Below are 25194 nucleotides of genomic sequence, written 5' to 3'. Positions count from 1 at the left end.
ATCTCAACCCCATAGAAAATCTGTGGAGGGAGTTAAAAGTACGTGTTGCCCAACGACAGCCCCAAAACATCACTGCTCTAGAGGAGATCTGCATGGAGTAATGGGCCAAAATACCAGCAACAGTGTGTGAAAAGCTTGTGAAGAGTTACAGAAAACGTTTGGCCTCCGTTGTTGCCAGCAAAGGGTACATAACAAAGTATTGAGATGAATTTTTGGTATTGACCAAATACTTATTTTCCACCATGATTTGCAAATAAATTCTTTAAAAATCAAACAATGTGATTTTCTGGTTTTATTTTCCACATTCTGTCTTTCATGGTTGAGATTTACCCATGTTGACAATTACAGGCATCTCTAATATTTTCAAGTGGGAGAATTTGCACAATTAGTGGTTGACTAAATACTTATTTGCCCCACTGTATGTTTTCCTGTTCTTTTCAAGTACAGTATTCCTTCCGTATATAATCAGCAGGGGGCAGTAGTGCCTCCAAAGTTTTAAAAACCAGAAGGGCTTGTTTACATTTCCCTCAAGACTAGCAATTCGACTGCTCACTGCTCCGAACTTAAATGGAGCGCATCCCTACCGGGCCTTGACGTTTGCGTCCGTCCCTGGCACGGCACAGGTTAGGTAGCGGTGAAACCCCGTCGCACGCCACACGTGGCATTACTCATCCGTCCAACCCCCGTATACTAGACAACGCCCACCAGCACTCTACAGACTATGAATTTTGGAGTGTAAATCATGTTGACGCTCCAGCTGCAACTCAGTTTAACTTGAGGGGAAGGGGGGGGTAGACGTGCAGCTGATTCAGCAGCAGGTCTCCCCACAAGGGTTGAATCACAGCAAAAGGCAACCCGGTGTCATATTTGTTCAGACTACACACAGACAGACTTTCTCTAGAGACTCATTCTGCAAATTTTCTGCTCTCTTAACTCATTAACGAGGTGCCATATGAAAGAAAACATCTGTTCAAGAGGAGACTGTTATGCCACTTTGACCTTTCGTTTAGATCAAACCCAAGTTAGTCAGCTGAAATAACTTTGTTTTGTGACTCTGACACAATAGAATTCAATATTGTACAGTCCCTGACAAAAGTCTTGTCGCTTATCCATTTTGTAGAAACAATTGCTAATAACCTGACTTTTAATGATTCAGTTGGTTTCAGAAATGGCTAATATGAAAGCTAAGACCTTACCAAATGATGCTGAATGTACAAAAATATATCTGTTTCACTGAAAAAAGATTTATCATTTAATGAAGACAAAAGGTCAAATTTTGGCAAGACAAAAGTTTTGTCGCCTACAGAAAGTAGTGTGAAAATTGAACAAAAAATGAACTTCAAATACAAAAATATGTTACATAACATAAGCGAATAACGTAGTGGTGCTGTAAGATCCAAATTTATTATTTTGTATGACTTCCATGGGCTTCGGGAAGGATTCATACATTTATTGATGAAGTCATCAGGAACATCAAAGAAAGCAGTCTTGCATGCCTCCCAGAGTTCATCAACATTCTTGGGTTTCGTCTTCCATGCTTCCTCTTTCATCCTACCCCAGACATGCTCAATGATGTTCATGTCTGGTGACTTGGCTGGCCAGTCCTGGAGGATCTTGATCTTCTTTGCCTTGAGGAACTTTGAGGTAGAGATTGAAGTATGCGATGGAGCACCATCCTGCTGCAGAATTTGTCTCTTTTTATGGTTAGGAATGTAAGAGGCAGTTAAGATTTGTTGATATTTAAGACTATTTATGTTGCCTTCCACCCTGCAGATCTCTCACACACCCCTATACTGGATGTAACCCCAGACGATGAGTTTGCCACCACCAAACTTCACTGTTTTCTGAGTGAATCTCGGATCCATGCGGAGCGATGATAGCACGGGGGTAATATATTCACGTCTAGGTGTATCTCGAGTAAAATAAAATCGAGCAGCAGCATTTTGAACAAGTTGGAGATGAGAAACTGAGGACTTGGGAAGACCAACATAAAGTGCGTTGCAGTAATCCAGCCTTGAGCTTATAAAAGCGTGAATTGCTTTTTCCAGGTCGTGGCGCGTAAGAAAAGGCTTCACTTTGGCCAAGAGACGGAGCTGGAAAAAACTTGCTCTTACAACAGAACTAATCTGTTTTTCAAAGTTGAGCCTGCAATCGAATATCACTCCGAGATTTTTAACATGTGTTTTAAAAAAGGGAGCCAGAGTGCCAGGGTTGGGCTCAAGGGCATTTGACATAGAAGGTGTGCCAAAAGTAATATATTCAGTTTTGCTTTCGTTAAGATGTAAAACGTTTTGCGCTAGCCACTGCTTCACATCGGATATGCACTCCATTAATTTAGTGAGAGCAGTTTGTTCGTTGGGTCTCAGGGGAAGATACAGCTGCAGGTTATCAGCATAAAAATGAAAAGAGATATTATGTTTTTTTTATAACTGATCCTAAAGGTAGGAGATAAAGTGCAAAGAGAACAGGCCCTAAAATGGAGCCTTGTGGCACCCCACAAGACAGAGAGGTTTGTGAGGAGGAAAATTCCCCAATCATTACTGAGAAGGTCCTATGTTCCAGGTACGATTTAAACCACTGTAGAGCTTTACCACGGATACCTATAAAGTGTTCTAAACGAGATACAAGGACTGTGTGGTCGACTGTATCAAATGCTGCTGTGAGATCTAGTAAAACAAGGATTGCTGGGTTTCCATTATCTACAGAAAGGGCAATGTCTGGACCTGAAGCCTGATTGAAGCTTGTCAAGGGTGGAGTTTGTCTCTAGAAATGTTTGCAATTGAATAAAAACAACTTTTTCTAAAACTTTAGAAAGGAAAGACAAGTGGGAGACGGGTCTAAAATTGGACAGCACGGAGGAGTCGAAATAAATGCTTTCAAATAAATAAATGCTTTCAAAGAATTTATGATGCCATGCACCCTAACAAGGTTACCAGGGCCTTTGGAAGCGAAACAGCCCCACAGCATCACTGACCCACCCCCATACTTCACAGTGGGTATGAGGTGCTTTTCAGCACGCGCATCTTTTGTGGCACGCCAGACCCACTTAGAGTGTTTGTTACCAAAAAGCTCAATCTTGGTCTCACACAAAAATACACACGGTCCCGTGCGTATTTTTGTAAACAATTAATTTCCTTTCCATTAAGGTCCCATATTATTTGAAAAAAAAAATATTAGAAGCTAAAAAACATCTTTTTCAGGAGTGCAAATATGGAGGGCACTGTATGTACCGTATGTTGAATGTATATATCCATGTCGTGTCTTATCTTTCCATTCCAACAATAATTTATAGAAAAATATGGCATATTTTACAGATGGTTTGAATAACGGTTAATGAATTTTTAAGCTGTAATCAACTCGATTGAAAATTTTAATCGTTTGACAGCCCTAGTTATTAGCAATTGTTTCTACAAAATGGATAAGCGACAAGACTTTTGTCAGGGACTGTAGTTTCATGACCAAATTGACGGCATGAGAGTAAAATAAAATCCTCATGCTCGTGCTATGTGCGTGGGAGTGATAATGGCACACTAACTGAAAACACATCAGCGACCCACATTAACAGATTTGGTAATGGTGTCACAAGTTGCATTTTGGGACCGTCTGGAACTATTAACCTGTTGGTGCGCTTTCTACCACCGTGTCAACAACCCATAAAAAAAAAGTGTCAACCACTATGCAGCTAATTCAGCATCTGTGTTTTATCACCTACACACGGAAACAGCAGCGTTGGGCTTCGCACTTCCATGTTGACCCAGAGGGACACGGTCCACGACACGACGCTTTCGCCCATTTGCACTTGGAACGTGCTTACACCTTACTGTTTTTTTGCCATCTTTAAGATTGTCTGATCAGATTCTACGCCTTAAGGTGTTGTTGTCAGTCTGTGTTGAGCTCATTTCCTGGAGTGCACTTGAGCGAAACAAGGCCCCAGGTTGGGTTTTCATTTGACTTGACTGAAACTGACAAGGAAATAGACAAACCATGCGTGGTAGTCACACCCGACCCCCCGCCCTCTGGTCTTCAATATACAGGTTTCAGTTCAAACACCTTGCTGAATGCGTCACAGTGCCCCCGCTGCTATTGATATTCAAATATCCCACCTCCCCCGTTTTGGCCTGATGAGACCGATAAGAGGACTGTTTAAGAAAAAAGGGCCAACACACTACTTTGATTGATTCTCGAACAAAAAATGATGAAGTCATTAATTAAGCGCTTTGTTTCGACCCGAGTGAAGTTAGCCGTCGTAGATACCAATTTTACTTAGCTTGCGCGTCGAGATGATCATCGTGGTCGCAGTTAGTATCACACAGTCAAAAGGTGCATCTGACCTAACAATGATTGGCTTATCAAGTAATGTTACATGCTAAAATGAACAGGCAAGATGAGAGAATTTTCAATTACAGCTAAAATCAATGTTGCCAACTAGTGCTGCAACGATTAATCGATTAACTCGAGTGTTCGATTAGAAAAAAAGATTCAAATTAAATTTTGCTGCTTCCAGTATTCGTTTAATTAAAGTGGCGTTGTAATGGCTAATTTTGAAAGTGTTTGTATTTAGTTTTATTGATTTGGGTGGATACACTGCCCTCCAGTCTGTCTCATTTAAAATGGCTGAATCCAGCAGCTCCATGTTAAGACCAACATAAGTTTTTGTTTGAGCTAATGTTTTTTAAATGCATTCGTTATTTAGTTTAATGGTATATTTAGCGTTTTTTTGTTGGAATATGTGTCTGAACCCTTTATTAAGAGTGTTGTAAAAAACAAAAAATGTTAGCGTTTTATAGCAGTTAAGCTAGCGGACTTTTGCTATGTAAGTTAGCCGGTTGTTCTTTTGTTGTACATACAGTAGATCCTTGTTTATTTTTTTATACCGTTTGAAGCTCAGCTCAGGTATTTTAGTTTTTCATGTTCCTTATTCGATTACTTGATTATTCAAACTATTTCATCGATTAATCGACTACTACTACTTCTCTATTACAGCGCAACATTTAGTCAGTTTAAACAAAAGTTAAAAGTGTGACTTTCTTCAAAAATGAAAGATTTTTAAATGATTGTTTTGCTTCAGCAGAATATTTAGCAAAACCATAAGCGGAGTTTGAGGGGGGGCTAGCGGGGCCAGGCGCCCCCTGGTGTCCGAAAAGTATCATTGCATGTAACTGACTTTCCTAAATATATAAAAGTTGTAAAGCAAGAAAACAAACAACAAAAATGAATGAAATTAACAAAAAAAGATATTTTTATATTGGGTCAAATTTATTTTTCGAACAAATCATGTGACTAGCGCCTTAGACGGTAATTTGCATTGCGTATTATTTAAATTTTTTTTTTTTTTTAAAAGAGGCCAAGTTTATTTTTCAAATGATTTTTTTCTTTGAAAATATTTTTTTATGGCTGAAGCAACTTTTTGGGGAATTGAATGATTTAGACACAAATATCCAACCCATAATATGGCCCAAACACAAAAAGGATTGCTAAAATCAAAGACAACTTTTTTTTCAATGAAAAATTATGTGTTAAAATGCAAATTTTTGAGTCTCAAATATTTTTTCGCATTCAAAAACGTTTTTTTCCTATGATTTAAATGTTCTTTTTTTTTTTGTGATTGAAATTGAATTTTTTTTTATTGTATGAAGCAACTTATTTTTTGATTGAATAATAAAGACACAAATGTCCTAGCCAAAATGTGGCCCAAACACAAAACAACGTTACTTCAATCAAAAAAAGTTGCTTAAATCAAAAAAATCAAATAAAAATAGCTTTCAAATGCGTTTTTTTAAATTTCAAATTTATTTTTGCATTCAAACACTTTTTTTTTTTTGGATTAAAAATATATATTTTGATTAGGGCTGTCAAAATTATCGCGTTAACGGGCGGTAATTAATTTTTTTAATGAATCACGTTAAAATATTTGACGCAATTAACGCACAAATGCCCTGCTAAAACACATTAAAATGACAGCACAGTGAAATGTGTACTTGTTGTGTTTTTCGGAGTTTTGTTGCCCTCTGCTGGCGCTTGGGTGTGACTGATTTTATAGGCTTCAGCACCCATGAGCATTATAATAATAATAATAATAATAATACATTTTATTTATAACACACTTCACATTTGAAAAACAAATCTCAATGGTGGGCTACAAGTTTGTTTTTTGTTTTAAAATTTTACAAATTTTATTAAAACGAAAACATTAAGAGGGATTTTAATATAAAATTTCTATAACTTGTACTAACATTTATCTTTTAAGAACTACAAGTCTTTCTATCCATGGATCCATTTAACAGAAAGAATGTTAATAATGTTAATGCCATCTTGTTGATTTTTTGTTATAATAAACAAATAAAGTCCTTATGTACCGTATGTTGAATGTACTGTATATATCCATCTTGTGTCTTATCTTTCCATTCCAACAATAATTTACAGAAAATATGGCATATTTTATAGATGGTTTGAATTGTGATTAATTGAGATTAATTACGATTAATTAATTTTTAAGCTGTAATTAACTCGATTAAAAATTTTAATCGTTTGACAGCCCTAGTTAAAATGCAAATTTTTGAGTCTCATATTTTTTCGCATGCAAAAACTTTTTTTTCTATGATTATTATTTTTTTTTTTTTGATTGAAATGATTTTTCTTTTGAAAATATTTTTTTTTCGTATGAAGCAACTTATTTTTTGATTGAATAATAAAGACACGGATGTCCTAGCCAAAATGTGGCCCAAACACAAAACGTTACTTCAATCAAAAAGTTTCTTCAATCAAAAAAAAAAAAAAAATCAAATAAAAATAGCTTTCAAATGCATTTTTTTTAAATTCAAATTTATTTTTGCATTCAAACACATTTTTTTTGATTGAAGTGACATTTCTTAAATTGAAGATATATATTTTGATTGAAGCAACTTTTTTTACGATCGAATAATGAAGACACAAATCTACCCCCATATGGCTCCGCCCAGGGGATACAATTTTTGACTGAAGTAACTACATTGGCACGACACCAGCGAGCGTACCATATTCAATGGATGATGATCTTGGCGAAAAGTATTGCGTAAGCAGCCTGATTTAGAATTCCCCTCAAGAATGATGGGAAACAAAAAAAATCGTATTATTATAAATATTCTTGTAAGTTAATTTTATTGCTGACACTGCGTTTCGGGGTCATCAACATTGTATGCCCCCCCTACCCCAAATCTCTCATCGCCTTTCACTCGTGTTTCTAATACAGCAAATTCGTTCTGGTCAACTTTTCACCTTTTACAGTAGTAAAACAGTTAGCCAATCACTAGGTTTTGTACAAATTACAATCAAAACCCGCACCCAGAGTGTTTTGGCGTAAACTTTACTCTGAAACTCACCTTTTCTCGCTACTGTTTAGTCTTGACTGTACAGACCAACAGGGCACGCTGGTGGTGTACTCTCCCTTCCCAGTGAACTTTTAGCCCGCCTGATTCGCCAGCACAAGGGCTGCACTCTCCTCCCATGCCTCCTATAAAGCCCTCCCACCCTCAGTCTGGATCAGACCAAAGTTTAGAGAGTGTGTGAGGTAGTGCTTCACTTAAAGCTCTGTCCCTCTAGGGGAGAAGAGCCTATGTAAATCAAAGGGATTTTATTTATTTATTACTTTTGTTTTTCTCTCTCTGTGGATTACTTGGAGCAGGATTTTAAAAAAGGATTTCAAACAACAAAGAAAAACAACGGACACTGTGTTTTTACTGAAAGCTATGGTGGCTTACGATGAAGTGGGAACCTTGGTGCCTATCAAACGGACTCTGCAAGTGATAGACTACCAGAACCAAGTCCACAAGGAGTTAGAGGTAAGATGCTGAATTATGTTTTGTGTTTTCTGATCTTATTCGCCACTGTCTACTAACCTTCGCATTCTTGGACAGTTTTGTGTATTAGCTGACTTTTTTTTGAAACAGTCACCCAAGCAGGGGTTTGGAAAGATAGCTATCAAAGAAATAGCAGGGGGTAACCTTTTACGGGTCGATTCAAATCTATGAATCAACAGGTAGAATCTGCATGAAAGTAGGGTCAAATCGGAGCTGGAGTCTCGACTGTGCTGATAGTTGTCTTTGGGAATTGTCCTACCATGTGGTTTAAGTGACAATAAAAGTACTGAAGTTCTGAGAAGTCTGTAGTCTCGATAAGCGAGTTCCCAGACTTTTACAACTGACTTATTGATGACCTCGACTGTGTCATTTGAGGTCTGGTTCTGGTTCTCAGCGCCTTTTCTGTAAAAGGCAAAGGCACACATCTGGAGTTTTCCCTGCACCGCACATTTAAGTATAGATCAAAGAAACCTAAATGCCTCCTAGCAGGGAGGTTGTAATGTTGGGTTTCCATAGTGAGTGTGCAGCAGTATTCAGTTCTCCATAGACGGAGACAAAGATCATAGGCTTTTTATTTTAGCCATGGACTAATCCCTTCTCAAACAGGAAAGGTATGCTTTTAGTGTTTAGTTGTATATTCCGCAGTGTCTGCACTTGTAAAAAGAGGTTACAATCAAGATGCTCCCAAAGACTCCACAGTAAAGCATCTGCCATGTGGCAAGTATATGCGGCAGCCCTTCTGCTAGAGGGCTTATTAAAACTGCGGTTCGTCCTCTTGAGACCCCGGCTGACCACAGTCATAACAAACTCTAAGGGCACACCAGAGGGAGTGGATCACTTCCACAGCAGTGCCTCAGTGGTTTTCCAGATTTTGCTGACCCAAGGCAAGAGTCAACTTTGGGCTGAGTCAGGAGAAAGCACAAACAACTAAATTAGAGACTTCAAATGCAAGATGGCGCAAACTAATTAAAAGCTGCCATTCTAATTCTGTCATGATTTTGAAGAACATTAGTGGTCTGAAAGCATTACTTCAGCTTCTTGATTGCCGCTCCGTGTTGTGGTTGGCAAGCGGCCGAGCAGTTTCCTCGTAACTCCCGCGGGTGGGGGGGTTTACCTTGCCCAGGTGTAGATTTTCTGCTCTCACGCAAACCCTATCAAAGAACCTGTGTCAACTTGCAGAAGAACTGTAAACACAACTGAACACACCGACCCCCACAATGCGACACCACTTTATGTAAACATTTGAGCTGGGGACAGATTCACTGCTGGTTTAGACTGGCGGTCGTGTGCTCTGTTTCACGTTAAAGCCGCCCCTTCTGACACACTGCTTTGTTTGTCTGGTAAAGGAAGTTAAAGAGCAGCAGCTACCAGGAAGCATTTATCAGCTACAGATGCTCTTTCGAGAGAGCTTGTTGTCAGGCAGATAGTCGCAGCGCGTGCCCAGAGGGGAAAGGACGCCGAACAGCTGAGAGCAGTGTCTCGTGCATTCTTGGCATTCCTCCAGACCCCCTTCTCCGACCAGATCAGCACTTAGAGGAGGTCTTTGTGCAGGGTGGGCCAGCCGCCTGCCTCTCACATGATGGAGCCAACAGCTGGTGAAGCCGCTTTGGCCCCCATATTGTCCAAGCAGACTGAGGCAATATTTCTGTCTGACTTGTGAGCTCTGCCAATCTGTCTGCCTGAAGTATGATCTCCCAACTCCTCCTGTTTCCTGGCTCCAAAGCCTGGAAGTGGAGTCAATAAAAAGGATTTATGACTGGAATGGACAGGCCTGTTTGATCACAAGGAAGTCACAAGAGACTTAACGCTTAACTGATCGATTCGTTCTATGACCTCCTCGGCTAACTTCTCCCTTCATCTTTTGTCTTCCTAATACAGGAACCCAGCAACAAGCGTGTCCGTTCTCTCGGCAGGGTGACGTCGTTAGCCAACCTCATCTCTCCGGTGAAGAATGGGGCCGTCCGGCGCTTCGGCCAAACCATCCAGGTGAGCGGCCTTTCACTCGCTTTACCGAGCATCAAACGTAACTGCAATTTTCTGACTCGTGGGGCTTTTTTTCTGTCTGCAGGCCTCCTTCCGGAGTGATGGCAAGACGCCGGCCGTGCCCCAGAAGCCTTGCAGCAAGGCGGCGGCCCCTACGCCGCCGAAAAGGAGAAATAGCACATTGTGGTCGGAGACTCTTGATGTGCACCAGAAGGAAACCTTAACCACCAAAGAGATTAAGCGGCAGGAGGTGAGAATCCAATCAGAATAAAAGAGGCCAGTGTGGTTCACGAACCAGACAGTCCCGTACGTCCAGACAACTTTAACGTAGCCCTGCGGTATTTGTGTCAAATAGTCTAAATGGGGGTAAAAGACAGTTTCCAAGTCTGTGTAAGTTCACATAGAACTGACAAGCCAACGAGGGGACCTACCTCCCTACTTATGTCCGACATCTTTGCCAGCTGTCAGGAGCTATCAACTTTGAACGCGCTTAAAACGTAGACAACAGCCAGAAAGACTTTGACTTCACTCGCTTGGCATAAGTCGAAGGGATTTTGGATTGTCCTGAAGTAAAAAGCACCCTGACTCATGTTTACCTTTCTCTGCCTTCCCCCACCCTGATGCTCTTCTTCCTCAGGCCATATTTGAGCTGTCTCGTGGAGAACAGGACCTGATTGAGGACCTCCAACTTGCACGCAAGGTTTGTACTCAGAAAGCAAACAGATTAAATCAAAGCCTGGCAGGCCCCCCACGCAATCAAAACAGGGCCTATAAAAAGCTAGGAATTTATCCTCCACTCTATCTTTTTTGTGTCTACTCTTGCCTTGAGAGCTATTTTTAACAACCTCCCATCATGGTTTACTGAGGATTTATCTAACAATTTACTCCCTTTCTACAGGCATATCATGACCCAATGCTGAAGCTCTCGATAATGTCTGAAGAGGAGCTCTCGCATATTTTCGGCAACCTGGACGCCTACATCCCTCTGCACGAGGACTTGCTGGCCCAGCTCTCCAAAGCGACAGGTTCTAACGGAACCGTGGGTCAGATCGGTCAGATTGTCGTCAACTGGGTAAGCTGCATTTCAAGTGACTGTATCAAAAAGACTTCAGGGAGTGGTATTTTAAGAGCCTTATCTGTGTGTAGCTACCCAGGCTGGATGCCTACAAGGAGTACTGCAGCAACCAGCTGGCCGCCAAGGCCCTGCTGGACCAGAAGAAGCAAGACCGGCGGGTACAGGACTTCCTGCAACGCTGCCTTGAATCGCCCTTCAGCCGGAAGCTGGACCTCTGGAGCTTCCTGGACATCCCTCGCTCTCGTCTAGTCAAGTACCCTCTGCTTCTCAGAGAAATCTTAAGACACACTCCACCCGAGCATCCGGACGCCACCAGCTTGGAACAAGCTGTAAGCACCAACCCAAGACAGTTTTTGAATACGGCAGCTTGAAAGACCTCGATCCTAAATTATTCCTTGTCTTTAGGTCACCATCATCCAAGGGGTGCTGTCTGATATCAACATGAAGAAGGGCGAATCAGAGTGCTTGTACTACATCGATAAGCTGGAGTATCTGGATGACCGGCAGAGAGATCCCCGCCTCGAACAGTGCAAAAGCCTGCTGTGTCACGGCGAGCTTCGCAACAAGAGCGGCACGGTGAGCAAAAACAAAGTAGTAGACTATCTTATCAACAACTTAGGCAGACTTCCAACTCGCTCAGGCAAACAAAGCATGCTGTTTTCTTACTCCGAGGTTGTAAAACTGGGGTAGATTTCTCACAGCCAGTCAGACAAGCCAACATTAGCATTAGCAGTATACACAGACTTTGGCAGCGCAGTCTCAAAAATCTGGTCTGACAGGTTGCAAATTTGAGTGCAACCACACACAAGGCAGCTTTTTCATACTGCCGTTCTCAACATTCACTTCGACAGTGTTTTTATAACGCGAGTGGACACCCGCATATGCGCCATAACTAATCACTAGGGTTGTTCCGATCATGTTTTTTTGCTCCCGATCCGATCGTTTTAGTTTGAGTATCTGCCGATCCCGATATTTCCCGATCCAATAGCTTTTTTTTTTGCTCCCAATTCAATTCCAATCATTCCCGATAATTTTTCCCGATCATATACATTTTGGCAATGCATTAAGAAAAAATTGAATAAAACTCGGACGAATATATACATTCAACATACAGTACATAAGTACTGTATTTGTTGATTATGACAATAAATCCTCAAGATGGCATTTACATTATTAACATTCTTTCTGTGAGAGGGATCCACAGATAGAAAGACTTGTGACTTTGTATATTATGACTAAATATTGCCATCTAGTGTATTTGTTGAGCTTTCAGTAAATGATACTGTAGCCATGTCCAAATGCATGATGGGAAGTGGAACCATGACTGTGCGTAGTGATACCAATTCATATATCTTCTCTGCGTTGAGTAATAACGTAAAGCGTTAAGAAAAAGATCAATTGCTACCTTGCTTCCCCACATTGATTCCCATATTTCTAATCATAGGGAGAGGGATTGTAAGGCTTTAGTCAATTAAAAAAAGGCTCCAAAGCCTGCCAAAATTCACTCTACTTATTTTACGCTGCCTTTTATCTCTCTATATAGGTAAAACGGCGACAATGCGTGAGTGGGTCGTGCAGCGCATGCATTAATTGCGTTAAATATCTTAACGTGATACATTTTTTAAAAAAATTATTTACCGCCATTATCGGGATAAAGTTGATAACCCTACCTTAAGCCTAAACTAAAGACTCTGGATGAGTGTAACATATTATGTCTGTAACGTTAAATACAATTAGAAAACGATTTAATTAAAAAATATCTATATATTAAAAAAAATTTTTTTGCCGATTCCGATACTTTGAAAATGACGTGATCCGACATCTCTACTAATCAACAAATGACTTTTAGCCTTTAGCATTTATGGTAGTAATAAGTCACTGACTCTCAATGAGAGCCTTATAAAGAATGATATCACACAGACAGTAACTGTTTATGGTCACCAAGCCCCTAAGGAAGTAGCCAAGACTCAATTTTTCATTGTCTTCTTGGCAGAAGCTGCACGTGTTCCTTTTCACCGAGCTGCTGATCTTGACCCGCTCGGTTACCCGAAACGAACGCCAGTGTTTCCAAGTGTACCGGCAGCCCATTCCTGTGCGAGATCTGGTGTTGGACGACCTACAAGACGGTGACGTCAGGATGGGCGGGTCGTTCAGAGGTGCCTTTAGTAACGCAGATAAAGGTGAGGCCTGCAGTTCCATAGCCGTCCTGGCACTATTATGGAATCTGGACCGGTGGTGAACTTAATTTTTTCTCATCTCCATTCCAGCCAAGAACATTTTCCGCGTACGCGCCCAAGATCCCAGCCAGGCGCAGTCCCACACGCTCCAGGTCAACGACGTCTTCCACAAACAGCAGTGGCTCAACTGCCTGCGCAGCGCCATTTCCGTCCAGCGGCCACACGGCGAGCCAGCTTTACTGCCGCCGACAGACGTTCGCTCCAAGCGCCGCCCGTCTTCAGTCTCCGCCATCGTCCACATGGAGGAGACGGACGAAAACTGCCCACAGCGCGCCACCCAGTCCGCCCCCGCCTCGCCTTGCGGCACTGCCTCCCCATCCCCTTCCGACTCGCCGACATCCTCCACATCATCGTCCCCCGTCCCCCTACCGGTGTCCCACAAGACCAAAAAGGACAAGAAGTCCCTTTATTCATTAGGGAAGAGAAAAGAGACCATGGTGTAAAGTGGAAGGAGAAAACAGACTCATTTTGTGTACATAAAGACGGGAAAACGTGGGACTTGTATTTATGTGTGTCAATGTGCGCGCGTACCCTCACAACAGTGTTCTATGTTACTGTCCAAGTTGGCAGCTGTTTACCTCACCCCTCCATCCCAAAGACCAGGGTTTCCCAAACAGCATATTTCACAAAAACATACAGAAATAGTACATCAAATTGCTTTTTGTTTTTAAAAAAAATCATTTGCTCACCATAAAAAAGGTCCCATTTTGGGTCTCACTCCTTAGTTTTGGGAAACCCTCCATAAATAAAGAAAAAGGGAAGAATGTTTACTATTAATTTGATATTTAAGCATTTGTTTCTTCTGTATAAGAAGAGGGTGGTAGTTTTACATTTTTATATTCTTATGTGGTATTGTTTTTATTATTATAAAAGGAGCACTGTTTTAGCTTTTAGGTGGCGCATGTGTTTTAGGTAAGACAGGAAGATAAATTAATTAAAATGTATCGCATAAGTTACGAGTGAACAAGACGTCTTATTTTTATACATTCCTTGAACTGAATGCTAGGATGCGGTTGCCGGTTTATTTTGGCATCGATGTCGAGGATGTTTTGAAACCAATTTTTGAACTGAGCCACATTTGGTTTCGAAGGAGTCTTTTTTTTTTTCTTTTTTTTTCTGGTGTGGCATCTTTCATGGACTCAAAGTTATGGACACTAATTTACACCGGAGAAACAACGTTACGGAACTGCGTGAAGGAGAATGAAGAAGAGGATGTTGTTGAAGAGAACAGACTGTTTCGAATTGAAAAGAAAGAAAATGTTGGATGATCGTAGTTGGAAAAAGTACGTAGGGGAAGTTGGAAAAAGAAGGTTTTTGCATGTCGAGATTGGAAAACGAAAGAGGAAAAAGTTGTACTTGCCATTAACTTTAATTAAGTATAACAACAATAAAGATCTGTGTAAGATTCGCATCTGAACTTTTTGTATCATGTCTTCTTTTTTGGAATTAAACGTCGCCAACGACAGTCCCGTACGACAGTCCCTGACAAAAGTCTTGTCGCTTATCCATTTTGTAGAAACAATTGCTAATAACCTGACTTTTAATTATTCAATTGGTGTCAGAAATGGCTCACATGAAAGCTAAGACCCTCCCAAATAGGGCTGCAGCTATCGAATATTTTAGTAATCGAGTATTCGACTGAAAATTTTATCGATTAATCGAGTAATCGGATAAAACATTTTTTTTAAGGTAAGGAGCAATTATAAATAAACATAAGAAAATAAGACATTTCATCTAATATTGAACCATTTTCAGTCGATCAATGTCTTTATTTTTCATAAACTCGGACGAATATATACATTCAACATACAGTACATAAGTACTGTATTTGTTTATTATGACAATAAATCCTCAAGATGGCATTTACATTATTAACATTCTTTCTGTGAGAGGGATCCACGGATAGAAAGACTTGTGACTTTGTATATTGTGACTAAATATTGCCCTCTTGTGTATATGTTGAGCTTTCAGTAAATGATACTGTAGCCATGCCCAAATGCATGATGGGAAGGGGAACCATGACTGTGCGTAGTGCTACCAATTCATATATCTTCTCTGCGTTGGGAAATAATATAAGGTGTTAAGAAAAAGATCAATTGCCACCTTGCTTCCCCACATTGCTTCCCATGATATTTCTAATCATAGGGAGAGGGATTGTAAGGTTTTAGCCAATTAAAAAAAGGCTCCAAAGGCTGCCAAAATTTACTCTACTCATTTTACGTTGCCTTTTATCTCTCTATATAGGTAAAACGGCGTCATTACAGATTGAGTGCGACAATGCGTGAGTAGGTCGTGCAGCGCATGCATTAATTGCGTTAAATATTTTAACGTGGCACATTTTTGAAAAAATGAATTGCCGCCGTTATCGGGATAAATTTAATAACCCTACCTTAAGCCTAAACTAAAGACTCTGGATGAGTGTAACATATTATGTCTGTAACGTTAAATACAATTAGAAAACGATGTAATTAAAAAATATACTGTATGTATATTAAAAAAAGGCATGGTCGATATTTTTTTCCCGATTCCGATACTTTGAAAATGACGTGACCGGGACATCTCTACTTACTTCATTCAAAAAATGACAAACCCAACAATTTTATGACTACGAATTCTATTCGAGCTTTTTAACTCATTGACAGCCAATGAGAAAAGATAATAATGTTTATTATTGATTGACACCCTTTGAAAGGGTTTGAAGAAATGTGTCTTTCAACAACCCCATATGTGCATTTTCTTTTCCAGAAAGGTTCCTATGATTGACAGACATGGACAACTGAAGCTCCTGTCAGCCATCCATCAACATCAAGTCCTTTGACAGTCATCTACTCAAGAGCCGTGACAGCTTCAGGGGGCTTTGCTGCTCTACAGCCAGCCAGAGGGATCTGATACTTTGACTCCACTCATTGTTGCGACACAACCGCAAATGTTCACAATAAGTGAAATTGAATCCGATAATAAGGGAACACAAAACATATCGCTTCCCTTTTTGCTACTCTTTTTAAGGAAATGCTCATCATGTTCCTAATAAAGAATGAGACATTATGTGAGTCACTTATTGGGATAGTCTCTAATGGGACTTTGACACTTTTGCAATATTTGCTTTTTCTGTGAGGTCATCACTTCAAGATGGGATTTCAATAACGCAACACTGGTGACTTGGCACACTGCTGAACCCGAGAATGCAATTTTGCTTTCAATTGTTTATGCCGAAGGGCTAAAGCTGAAGCGAAAAGCTTGAGCAGGGGTCCCCAAACTTTTTCCTGTCAGGGTCACATAACTTTTCCCTTCTCTGATGAGGGGCCGGGTCAGTTTGTAACAGAAAAAGTGTGACAATTGCAGGAGTGCCTAAATGTAAAAATGTCTTGTTTTTCAGAAAGCCACAATCAAATAACCCTTTCTGGATTCTTCACGGAACAAAAGCAAATAAAATATTAATAACATTATAATATAATATAATATAATATAATATAATATAATTGGGACTGTCAAATGATTAAAATTTTTAATCGAGTTAATTACAACTTAAAAATTAATTAATCGTAATTAATCGCAATTCAAACCATCTATAAAATATGCCATATTTTTCTGTAAATTATTGTCGGAATCGAAAGATCAGACAAGACGGATATATACATTCAACATACGGTACATAAGTACTGTATTTATTTATTATAACAATAAATCAACAAGATGGCATTAACATTATTAACATTCTGTTAAAGTGGTCCGACGATAGAAAGACTTGTAGTTCTTAAAAGATAAATGTTAGGACAAGTTATAGAAATTTTACAAACCCCTCTTAATGTTTTCGTTTTAATAAAATTTGTAAAATTTTCATTCAAAAAATAAACTAGTCGCTCACCATTGTTAATGTCAATAATTACACAATGCTCATTCATGGTGCTGAAACCCATAAAATCAGTCGCACCCAAGCGCCAGCAGAGGGCGGAAAAACACACACACAAAAAAAACACAAGTAACAAGTGGACATTACACTGTGCTGTCATTTTAATCTGTTTGAGCGGGGCATGTGCTTTAAATGCGTCAAATACTTTAACGTGATTAATTAAAATAATTAATTACCGCCCGTTAACGCGATCATTTTGACAGCCCTATATATAATATAATATAATATAATATAATATAATCATAACACTATTAATTAAATCAATAATTGCCAAATAACCCTCTCTGGTTTCTTCACAGAAAAAAGGAAATAGGAAAGGAAATAAATAACACTATTAATTCCGTTAATATACAGCTCCGATCGTTTACATCCATTCAAAAGTGAGATAATGGTAGGTTTTTGGTCAAAAATCACAACCACACATTGTTTGCCGCCATTGAAAATCAATAGTAAATTTGGACGTACATGGCCGTCAATGGTATGGACATGCATTGCTGTCAATAGCATCGACTTACTTGGGCGGCAGTTTAATGTCAATGGGCCGTCATGGTAAATGGTAAAAAATCCCAAGGACCTATATTTTCTTGCCATTGAAAATGAATGGGGAATTTGGACGTACATGACTGTCAATAGCATCCTGTTAGAAATGAATGGGACAGTTTTGGGCGAATTTTGGGGAAACTGGTTTTTGGCAAACTTTTACCTTCCTGGAATTTTTTATCTGTAAATTATGCGATTTGGTCAAAACTTGTAGATCTCCATATATTATTAAAAAATTAGTCCCATCTAATTATGCAACCTTATATTGATTATCAATTAAGTAATATAACTCATCACAAGGGCATTCTTACATTGCACATAAAATTTACCCTCACAAGATAAATAACATGTCTGCTTCTTTCATTTCATGATGACATTTTTCCTCTCATAATTGTGCCTTTTCTTCCTTATTCAGGCCCTTTGTGAAACCGTCGTAAACTTGACATTTTCTCGTCACCTCAGCGGTTTCACTTCCAGGGAAATGTGCTTATGATTTAACATTGGAGCTCACACTGTCAGTAGGGCGGGTGGGCGCGTTTATTCATATATGTTGCCCCGGTTCATGCATGTTAAAGAGAACCCCACGCTGAGTGGAGACAATATAACAGCTTGTTGGTGAAATTAACATGAACGCACACGCATAAAAAAACCATTTGCATCTTCTTCAATGACTTACTTTCACAACTCCAACATTTTGTCCATAAAATTGCAATAAATTATTACAGTGGGGCAAATAAGTATTTAGTCAACCACTAATCGTGCAAGTTCTCCCACTTAAAAATATTAGAGGCCTGTAATTGTCAACATGGGTAAACCTCAACCATGAGAGACAAAATGTGGGGAAAAAAACCCCAGAAAATTACATTGTTTAATTTTTAAAGAATTTATTTGCAAATCATGGTGGAAAATAAGTATTTGGTCAATCCCAAAAGTTCATCTCAATACTTTGTTATGTACCCTTTGTTGGCAATAACTGAGACCAAACGTTTTCTGTAACTCTTCACAAGCTTTTCACACACTGTTGCTGGTATTTTGGCCCATTCCTCCATGCAGATCTCCTCTAGAGTAGTGATGTTTTGGGGCTGTCGTTGGGCAACACGGACTTTCAACTCCCTCCACAGATTTTCTATGGGGTTGAGATCTGGAGACTGGCTAGGCCACTCCAGGGCCTTGAAATGCTTCTTACGAAGCCACTCCTTTGTTGCCCTGGCTGTGTGTTTGGGATCATTGTCATGCTGAAAGACCAGCCACGTCTCATCGTCAATGCCCTTGCTGATGGAAGGAGATTTTCACTCAAAATCCCTCAACACACAGCCCCATTCATTCTTTCCTTTACACAGATCAGTCATCCTGGTCCCTTTGCAGAAAAACAGCCCCAAAGCATGATGTTTCCGTCCCCATGCGTCACAGTGGGTATGGTGTTCTTCGGATGCAATTGAGTATTCTTTCCTCCAAACACGAGAACCTGTGTTTCTACCAAAAAGTTGTATTTTGGTTTCATCTGAGCATAACACATTCTCCCAGTCCTCTTCTGCATCATCCAAATCCTCTTTAGTGAACCGCAGACGGGCCTGGACGTGTACTGGCTTCAGCAGGAGGACACGTCTGACAGTGCAGGACTTGAGTCCCTGGCGGCGCATTGTGTTACTGATAGTAGCCTTTGGTACTGTGGTCCCAGCTCTCTGTAGGTCTTTCACTAGGTCCCCCTGTGTGGTTCTGAGATATTTGCTCACCGTTCTTGTTATCATTTTGACGCCACGGATATAGATCTTGAATGGAGCCCCAGATCGAGGGAGCTTATCAGTGGTCTTGTATGTCTTCGATTTTCTGATAATTGCTCCCACAGTTGATTTCTTTACACCAAGCATTCTACCCATTGCAGATTCAGTCTTCCCAGCCTGGTGCAGGTCTACAATTTTGTCTCTGGTGTCCTTCGACAGCTCTTTGGTCTTGGCCATAGTGGAGTTTGGAGTGTGACTGACAGATTGTGGACAGGTGTCTTTTATACCAATAATGAGTTAAAACAGGTGCCATTAATACAAGTAACGAGTGGAGCCTCATTAGAAGAAGTTAGACGTCTTTCACAGCCAGAAATCTTCCTTGTTTGTAGGTGACCAAATACTTATTTTCCACTCTAATTTGGAAATAAATTCTTGAAAAATCAAACAATGTGATGTTCTGTTTTTTTCCCACATTCTGTCTCTCATGGGTGAGGTTTACCCATGTTGACAATTACAGGCCTCTCTGATCTTTTCAAGTAGGAGAATTTGCAAAATTGGTGGTTGAAAAAAAAAAAATACTTATTTGCCCCACTGTATATACGGTTTATTAAAAACAACTGGAAGCTCCTTGACAATCCAACTCAGGGATCAGTTTACCAAATCTGCACACAAATGAGGATTAGCACAGCAAAAACAGGTCAAAGAGGTTAACCTGAACTTCGTGTTTATGTCAAAATACAGCGCATTGTCAGCGACAGACCTGGAGCACGTCCACTCATCACCTGCGAACCAACCGCTTGATGCGCTTGCAGCGTGCACACAAACACGAGTTGCGTCTCACAGAATTAATTGTCGCCCTCGGGAAACGACCAAAACACGTGAAGGTAATTATGACTTGAACGATAACAAGAAAAACATGCTGTTGAAATTAGTCTAAGTAAGTCTACACATCCATGATGAAACCAAGACTCAGCAGTCCATTTCGACTGGAAGGGCTGGCAGCGATCCTCTGTTGGCATCAATGGTAGCTAACGAGTTAACTAGTTACATTCAAACTAATGTTAAATGGTAGTCAGCAACAGAGTTCCAATGAGCTTGCTAAAGTTTTCATCTGCTACTTTACCATTAATCATATATGGGAGGCTGGGGTAATCGGACGAATGATTTCGTCTGTGTTAAATTCTGCATTTTTCACTCTTCATAAAGCACAGAATTTAGTTTCTTGAACTCATTTGAGTCAACGTTTATTGAAGCTCCGCAACTCGGACCATAACAAACGTAACACAACACAGACTTTCTGTGTCCGTCAACTATATCGGTCCCTCGGGAAACTCAAACCCAAATAACAATAGTTCCTGTTGTTACTGTCGTGTCGACAGCGATGAGCTCTCTCGGATTTCCGACTTACGTTCTCACTTTCATTTTACCGTATCAATCCATGGAGGAAACATTTATTCATCATGATGAAACGAGCAAGTTATACAGCAGCCTTTAAAAGAAAAGTCACATCTGTTTTGTTTTCTCCTGGATTCTGGTAAGTTCAAGAAGTTATCAGATCATATTATTACCGTACATATTGTCAGTTTACGGTAATGTTTTGAACTACCAATGTGCTATGCTTGTGCTGTGTTTCACCAGTCAGTAAAATTGCATCTCTGTATCGGTACACGAGCTCTGTTTTCTTGTATTCTTCTGTTTATTGGTGCTAAAATTTGGGTGCTCGTTATACATGGGGACAATAATTTTCCCTAGATTTTACAAGTAAATTTGGGGTGCGCGTTATACACGGGTGCGCCTTATATTCGCGAAATTACGGTATTTTTTTTAAAGATGCGATACTGGATAATTTCTCGTGGGACACCTGACGATTTCCCACGGCACACGGGTTGAAAAAACTGGGGACACAATACCACTTTTTAAAAAACTAGATATACCGTAATTTCCCGAATATAACGCACACTTTTTTTCCCCAAAATTTACTCGTGAAATCATGGGTGCGCGTTATTCACGGGTACAGGGACGGAGACAGAAAGAATTCATCATGATTCATGTTCATGTTCACGAACAACAGTGATATAATAATCAAGTTTCATGTGGTAAATAATTTTACCACAGAAAATCAATATTCTATTGAAAAAAAAAAATTGACAAAAGGATTAAAAAATGCTGCAACCGCGTACTTTATAAAAGTTGAGACACGAGACTCATTTTATTGGTGCTAAAATAAGGGTGCGCTTTATACAGGGGTACAAGAATTTTCATAGATTTTACAGGTAACGTTGGGGTGCGCGTTATACACGGGTGCGCCTTATACTCGGGAAAAATTACGGTAATTTCAATACTATTCATCCTGAATAATTTCCATTGCTAGGAAACATCGTAAATTAATGGGAAATATTTCAACTTTACTGGTTTGTTGTTTTAGCTTGCTTGGAGGAACGCAAATGTAAAAAAATGTCTCACATATACGCCTATACGTTCTAATTTCTTGTGTTACGTTTCTGGGTTCAAATTCTGGCACGTCAAAAAAGAGGATGTTGAATTGCTTAACAGCACATCCTTCCTCATTCGGAGTTAGCCACTGGCTTAGGGCTACAGGTGCTCATTAGACACACGTGCATCAAGCCTCTACTCGCAGCCAAAATAGACCTGACTTCCTTTTAAAATGACCACAGTCAAACAAACCATTATTTCAAAAAACGTGAGAAATACTCCGACGCAGCCTCTATTAAATGGCACCGCAAATTTACCTATTTGTATAACACAGTATTAAAACTTACAGTGACCTACTTGTGTTTAGGGGAAAAAAACGCCTCTATGTTTGAGCATTTACTATAGCAACTATCAGCATGCCTTAACTAGAGAAGTCAACATTCACAATAGAACTCGGGCCAGGATTGATTTAAAGTTGAAAAACAAAAGGCCAGGCTCACCTCGCCTGCAGGTTATCGCCTTTGTGCACTAAGGATTGTGTTGCAGAACCCCCCCCCCCCCCCCCCAACTCCAAAAACGTGAAAGCAATATTTTACCAAAGGTAGGATTTATGGCGGTTGGCCCTGGATATATTGCGGCCGCGTTGGAGGGGGAGCTTTTCATTTCCTTAGCACAAGGATTGTAGCTTTGGGATTGTATTACCAAGAGTTTGAGCACTTTACATCTATTTTTCAAAACAGTCAACAATCCTAATGTCATTACATAATATGCTAAACGTTTAGACTTAATATTACAGTCCCTGACAAAAGTCTTGTCTCATCCATTTTGTAGAAACAATTGCTAATACCCTGACTTTTAATGATTCAATTGGTTTCAGGAATGGCTCATATGAAAGCTAAGACCCTCCCAAATGATGTTGAATGTACAAAAATTTATTTGTTTCACTGAAAAAAAGATTTATCACTTAATGAAGACATAAAGGTCAAATTTTGGCAGGACAAAAGTTTTGTCGCCTACAGAAAGTAGAGTGAAAATTGAACAAAAAATGTACTTCAAATACAAAAATATTTTACATAAGTGAATTAAGTGGTAGTGTAAGACATCCAAATTTAATATTTTGTATGTGTCAGGGAAGTTCAAGTTTGAACTCCAAGACAAGTGTTACCTTGATAGTTAGATTAGAGAAATAAATACGACCACAACCATGGATTTAGTAGGTTTTAGTACAAGAGCTCTTGGGTACAGATGCGGAATAACGAACAAAGTGTCTCTCCATATGTGGACAAAAGAGAGATACAGGGCATCCCTCTATTTATGGGTTGACACCATCGAAATGAAATCGAAACTTAGTAAGAACATCTCAAGTTACAGAAAAACATCTCTCATAGGGGAAAACCACCTTAAACTGTAACCTTGAATCACTAGCTGTGGCCAGGAAGAAGTTTGATAAGCCACAGTTGCTATATTGTATACATTCAGGGCATATTGGAAAACAACAGGAACATGACAGTCCATATTTGGGTATATTGACTCCGTTTACAATCGTCAAGGCTATGAGAAGGCCTACAAGATTATTTTAACAATGATACTTTATGCTATAATGTTCTCATGCAAGCATGACAAAAGCATTCAACATATAATATATAATGGTTGTGTTTTAAGCATGAATAAATTCTCTCACAGTATGACTTCGAGGGGCTTGAAGGACTGCATCCACGCGGTTCGGCAAGGCTTCATACAATTTACAGCAAAGAAAGCAGTCTTGCATGCCTCCCAGAGTTCATCAACATTCTTGGGTTTCGTCTTCCATGCTTCCTCTTACATCCTCTTCATGTCTGATGACTGGGCTGGCCAGTCCTGGAGGATCTTGATCTTCTTTGCCTTGAGGAACTTTGAGGTAGAGATTGAAGTATGCGATGGAGCGGCGACCTGCTGCAGAATTTGTCCCTTTTTATGGTTAGGAATTTAAGAGGCAGCTAATATTTGTTGATATTTCAGACTATTTATGTTGCCTTCCACCCTGCAGATCTCTCGCACACCCCCATACTGGATGTAACCCTAGACCAGTGCTTCTCAATTATTTTGCTACGCCCCCCCCAAAGAAGACGTAAATGTTTCGCGCCCCCCCAACTCTCTGCCGCCACTGTAAATAGTATCATTTGTCTATAATATTACTATTATAAGTACGCTTCTGCCTAACATTGTCCTTTTTTTTTATTCGAGAAAAAAGTAACATAGATCAACTTATAATAAAGTATAACTTTATTAACATTGTTTTGCTGCCTGAATTAAAAAAAAAAAAAGTCACATCCAAACTGTAAAAATACACTCAAGGTACATGTTTGACCATTTGATGCTGAAAAATAAAATGCAAAAAAATGAGTAAATAATAACAAATTCAAATTGAATAGAAACATTAACTCATGGATCAATATGCCAAAAAATTGCCCCCCCCCCCCAAAAAAAAAAAAAAAAAAAAAAAAAAAAAAACTGAATAGAAGAAAAAAATAGTGTCTTTGGACAGAAGGACAGTTTTTATTTTCCATGCTCACAGTATCACCTCCTTTGCAATGGTGTGGGGTTATTTTGCACTGAGCATGCTAGCAGTGCTCACTGGTTTACTGATATAACACTGACAAAGCGGGACGATTGTCGGCAATATTCGGCACATTTTCGCTGAAAAACAATCAAGCGGCTTATCAATAAGATTGCGGTCTAATGTCTTTAAGTGGAGTCTTAATTGATTTGGCTTCCGGCTGTCCGCTATAATCATTTTTAGACACAGTAAACAGTGGTCTTTCCTCATCTCCCACTGTATTAAAAGTCAAAGCCGAAAGGCAAACGGCCCGAAAAAAGCGCGTTGTCGGCGGCTGAGGGAGAACCGTAGGTGAGGGCGGTCGTCGTGACGATCCCAAGCCGAAAATGGCACTTCTCGGGCGGACACGTCAGAACTGGAGAAGACAGTGGGTCGCTGTGTGAGTCCGGCCGGAAAACTGCTTTCGAAAACGGCGCCCAGCTCTTCATATCTCTTTTCTGTGCTCTTGCTTAGTTCAAAAATACTGCGCGCACTCTGAAAATGAGAGCGCCACTGCCATCCACTGAGTGGGTGTGCAAGTACACTTTATTTTAGTACGGTCCCACTATTTGAGAAGTACTGCCCTAGACAATGATTTTGTTTTGTGGCAAAAGGTGGATTTTTCAGATGAATTTTCCATTGAATTACACCACAGTCACCACAAATATTGCAGGAGCCCGCATGGATCCCAGATACACTCAGAAAACAGTGAAGTTTGGTGGTGGCAAAATTATGATCTGGGGTTACATCCAGTATGGCGGTGTGCGAGCGATCTGCAGGGTGGAAGACAACATAAATAGTCTGAAATATCAACAAATCTTAGCTGCTTCTTACATTCCTAACCATAAAAAGGGACAAATTCTGCAGCAGGCGCTCCATCGCATA

General features: G+C 39.9%; 2 protein-coding genes across 4 annotated transcripts in view; one reads left to right on the top strand and one right to left on the bottom strand.

Annotated features, from left to right (window-relative positions):
• mkln1 (muskelin 1, intracellular mediator containing kelch motifs) overlaps positions 1 to 25194 on the bottom strand; it is a 233566-nt gene that overhangs the window by 153157 nt on the left and 55215 nt on the right. The window lies entirely within an intron of this gene.
• On the top strand, positions 7507 to 14547 carry net1 (neuroepithelial cell transforming 1). Its single transcript, XM_057855279.1, has 9 exons — positions 7507 to 7817; positions 9714 to 9821; positions 9904 to 10068; positions 10456 to 10518; positions 10717 to 10890; positions 10965 to 11222; positions 11299 to 11469; positions 12887 to 13073; positions 13161 to 14547. Exons 1-9 carry the CDS (start codon positions 7725 to 7727, stop codon positions 13571 to 13573), a joined length of 1632 nt encoding a protein of 543 aa, XP_057711262.1. The 5' UTR covers positions 7507 to 7724; the 3' UTR covers positions 13574 to 14547.

Source organism: Corythoichthys intestinalis, chromosome 13 (genome assembly GCF_030265065.1).
Source record: "Corythoichthys intestinalis isolate RoL2023-P3 chromosome 13, ASM3026506v1, whole genome shotgun sequence".
Classification (NCBI taxonomy): domain Eukaryota; kingdom Metazoa; phylum Chordata; class Actinopteri; order Syngnathiformes; family Syngnathidae; genus Corythoichthys; species Corythoichthys intestinalis.
This window is presented reverse-complemented; position numbering and strand designations above follow the sequence as displayed.

What these genes read in the sequence shown, in the direction of transcription:
- net1 (XM_057855279.1), top strand. Translation starts at nt 7,725, where the DNA reads ATGGTGGCTTACGATGAAGTGGGAACCTTGGTGCCTATCAAACGGACT. An exon ending in AAGTCCACAAGGAGTTAGAG is followed by an intron (nt 7,818 to 9,713) that starts GTAAGATGCTGA and finishes TTCCTAATACAG; the next exon opens with GAACCCAGCAACAAGCGTGT. An exon ending in CTTTAGTAACGCAGATAAAG is followed by an intron (nt 13,074 to 13,160) that starts GTGAGGCCTGCA and finishes TCTCCATTCCAG; the next exon opens with CCAAGAACATTTTCCGCGTA.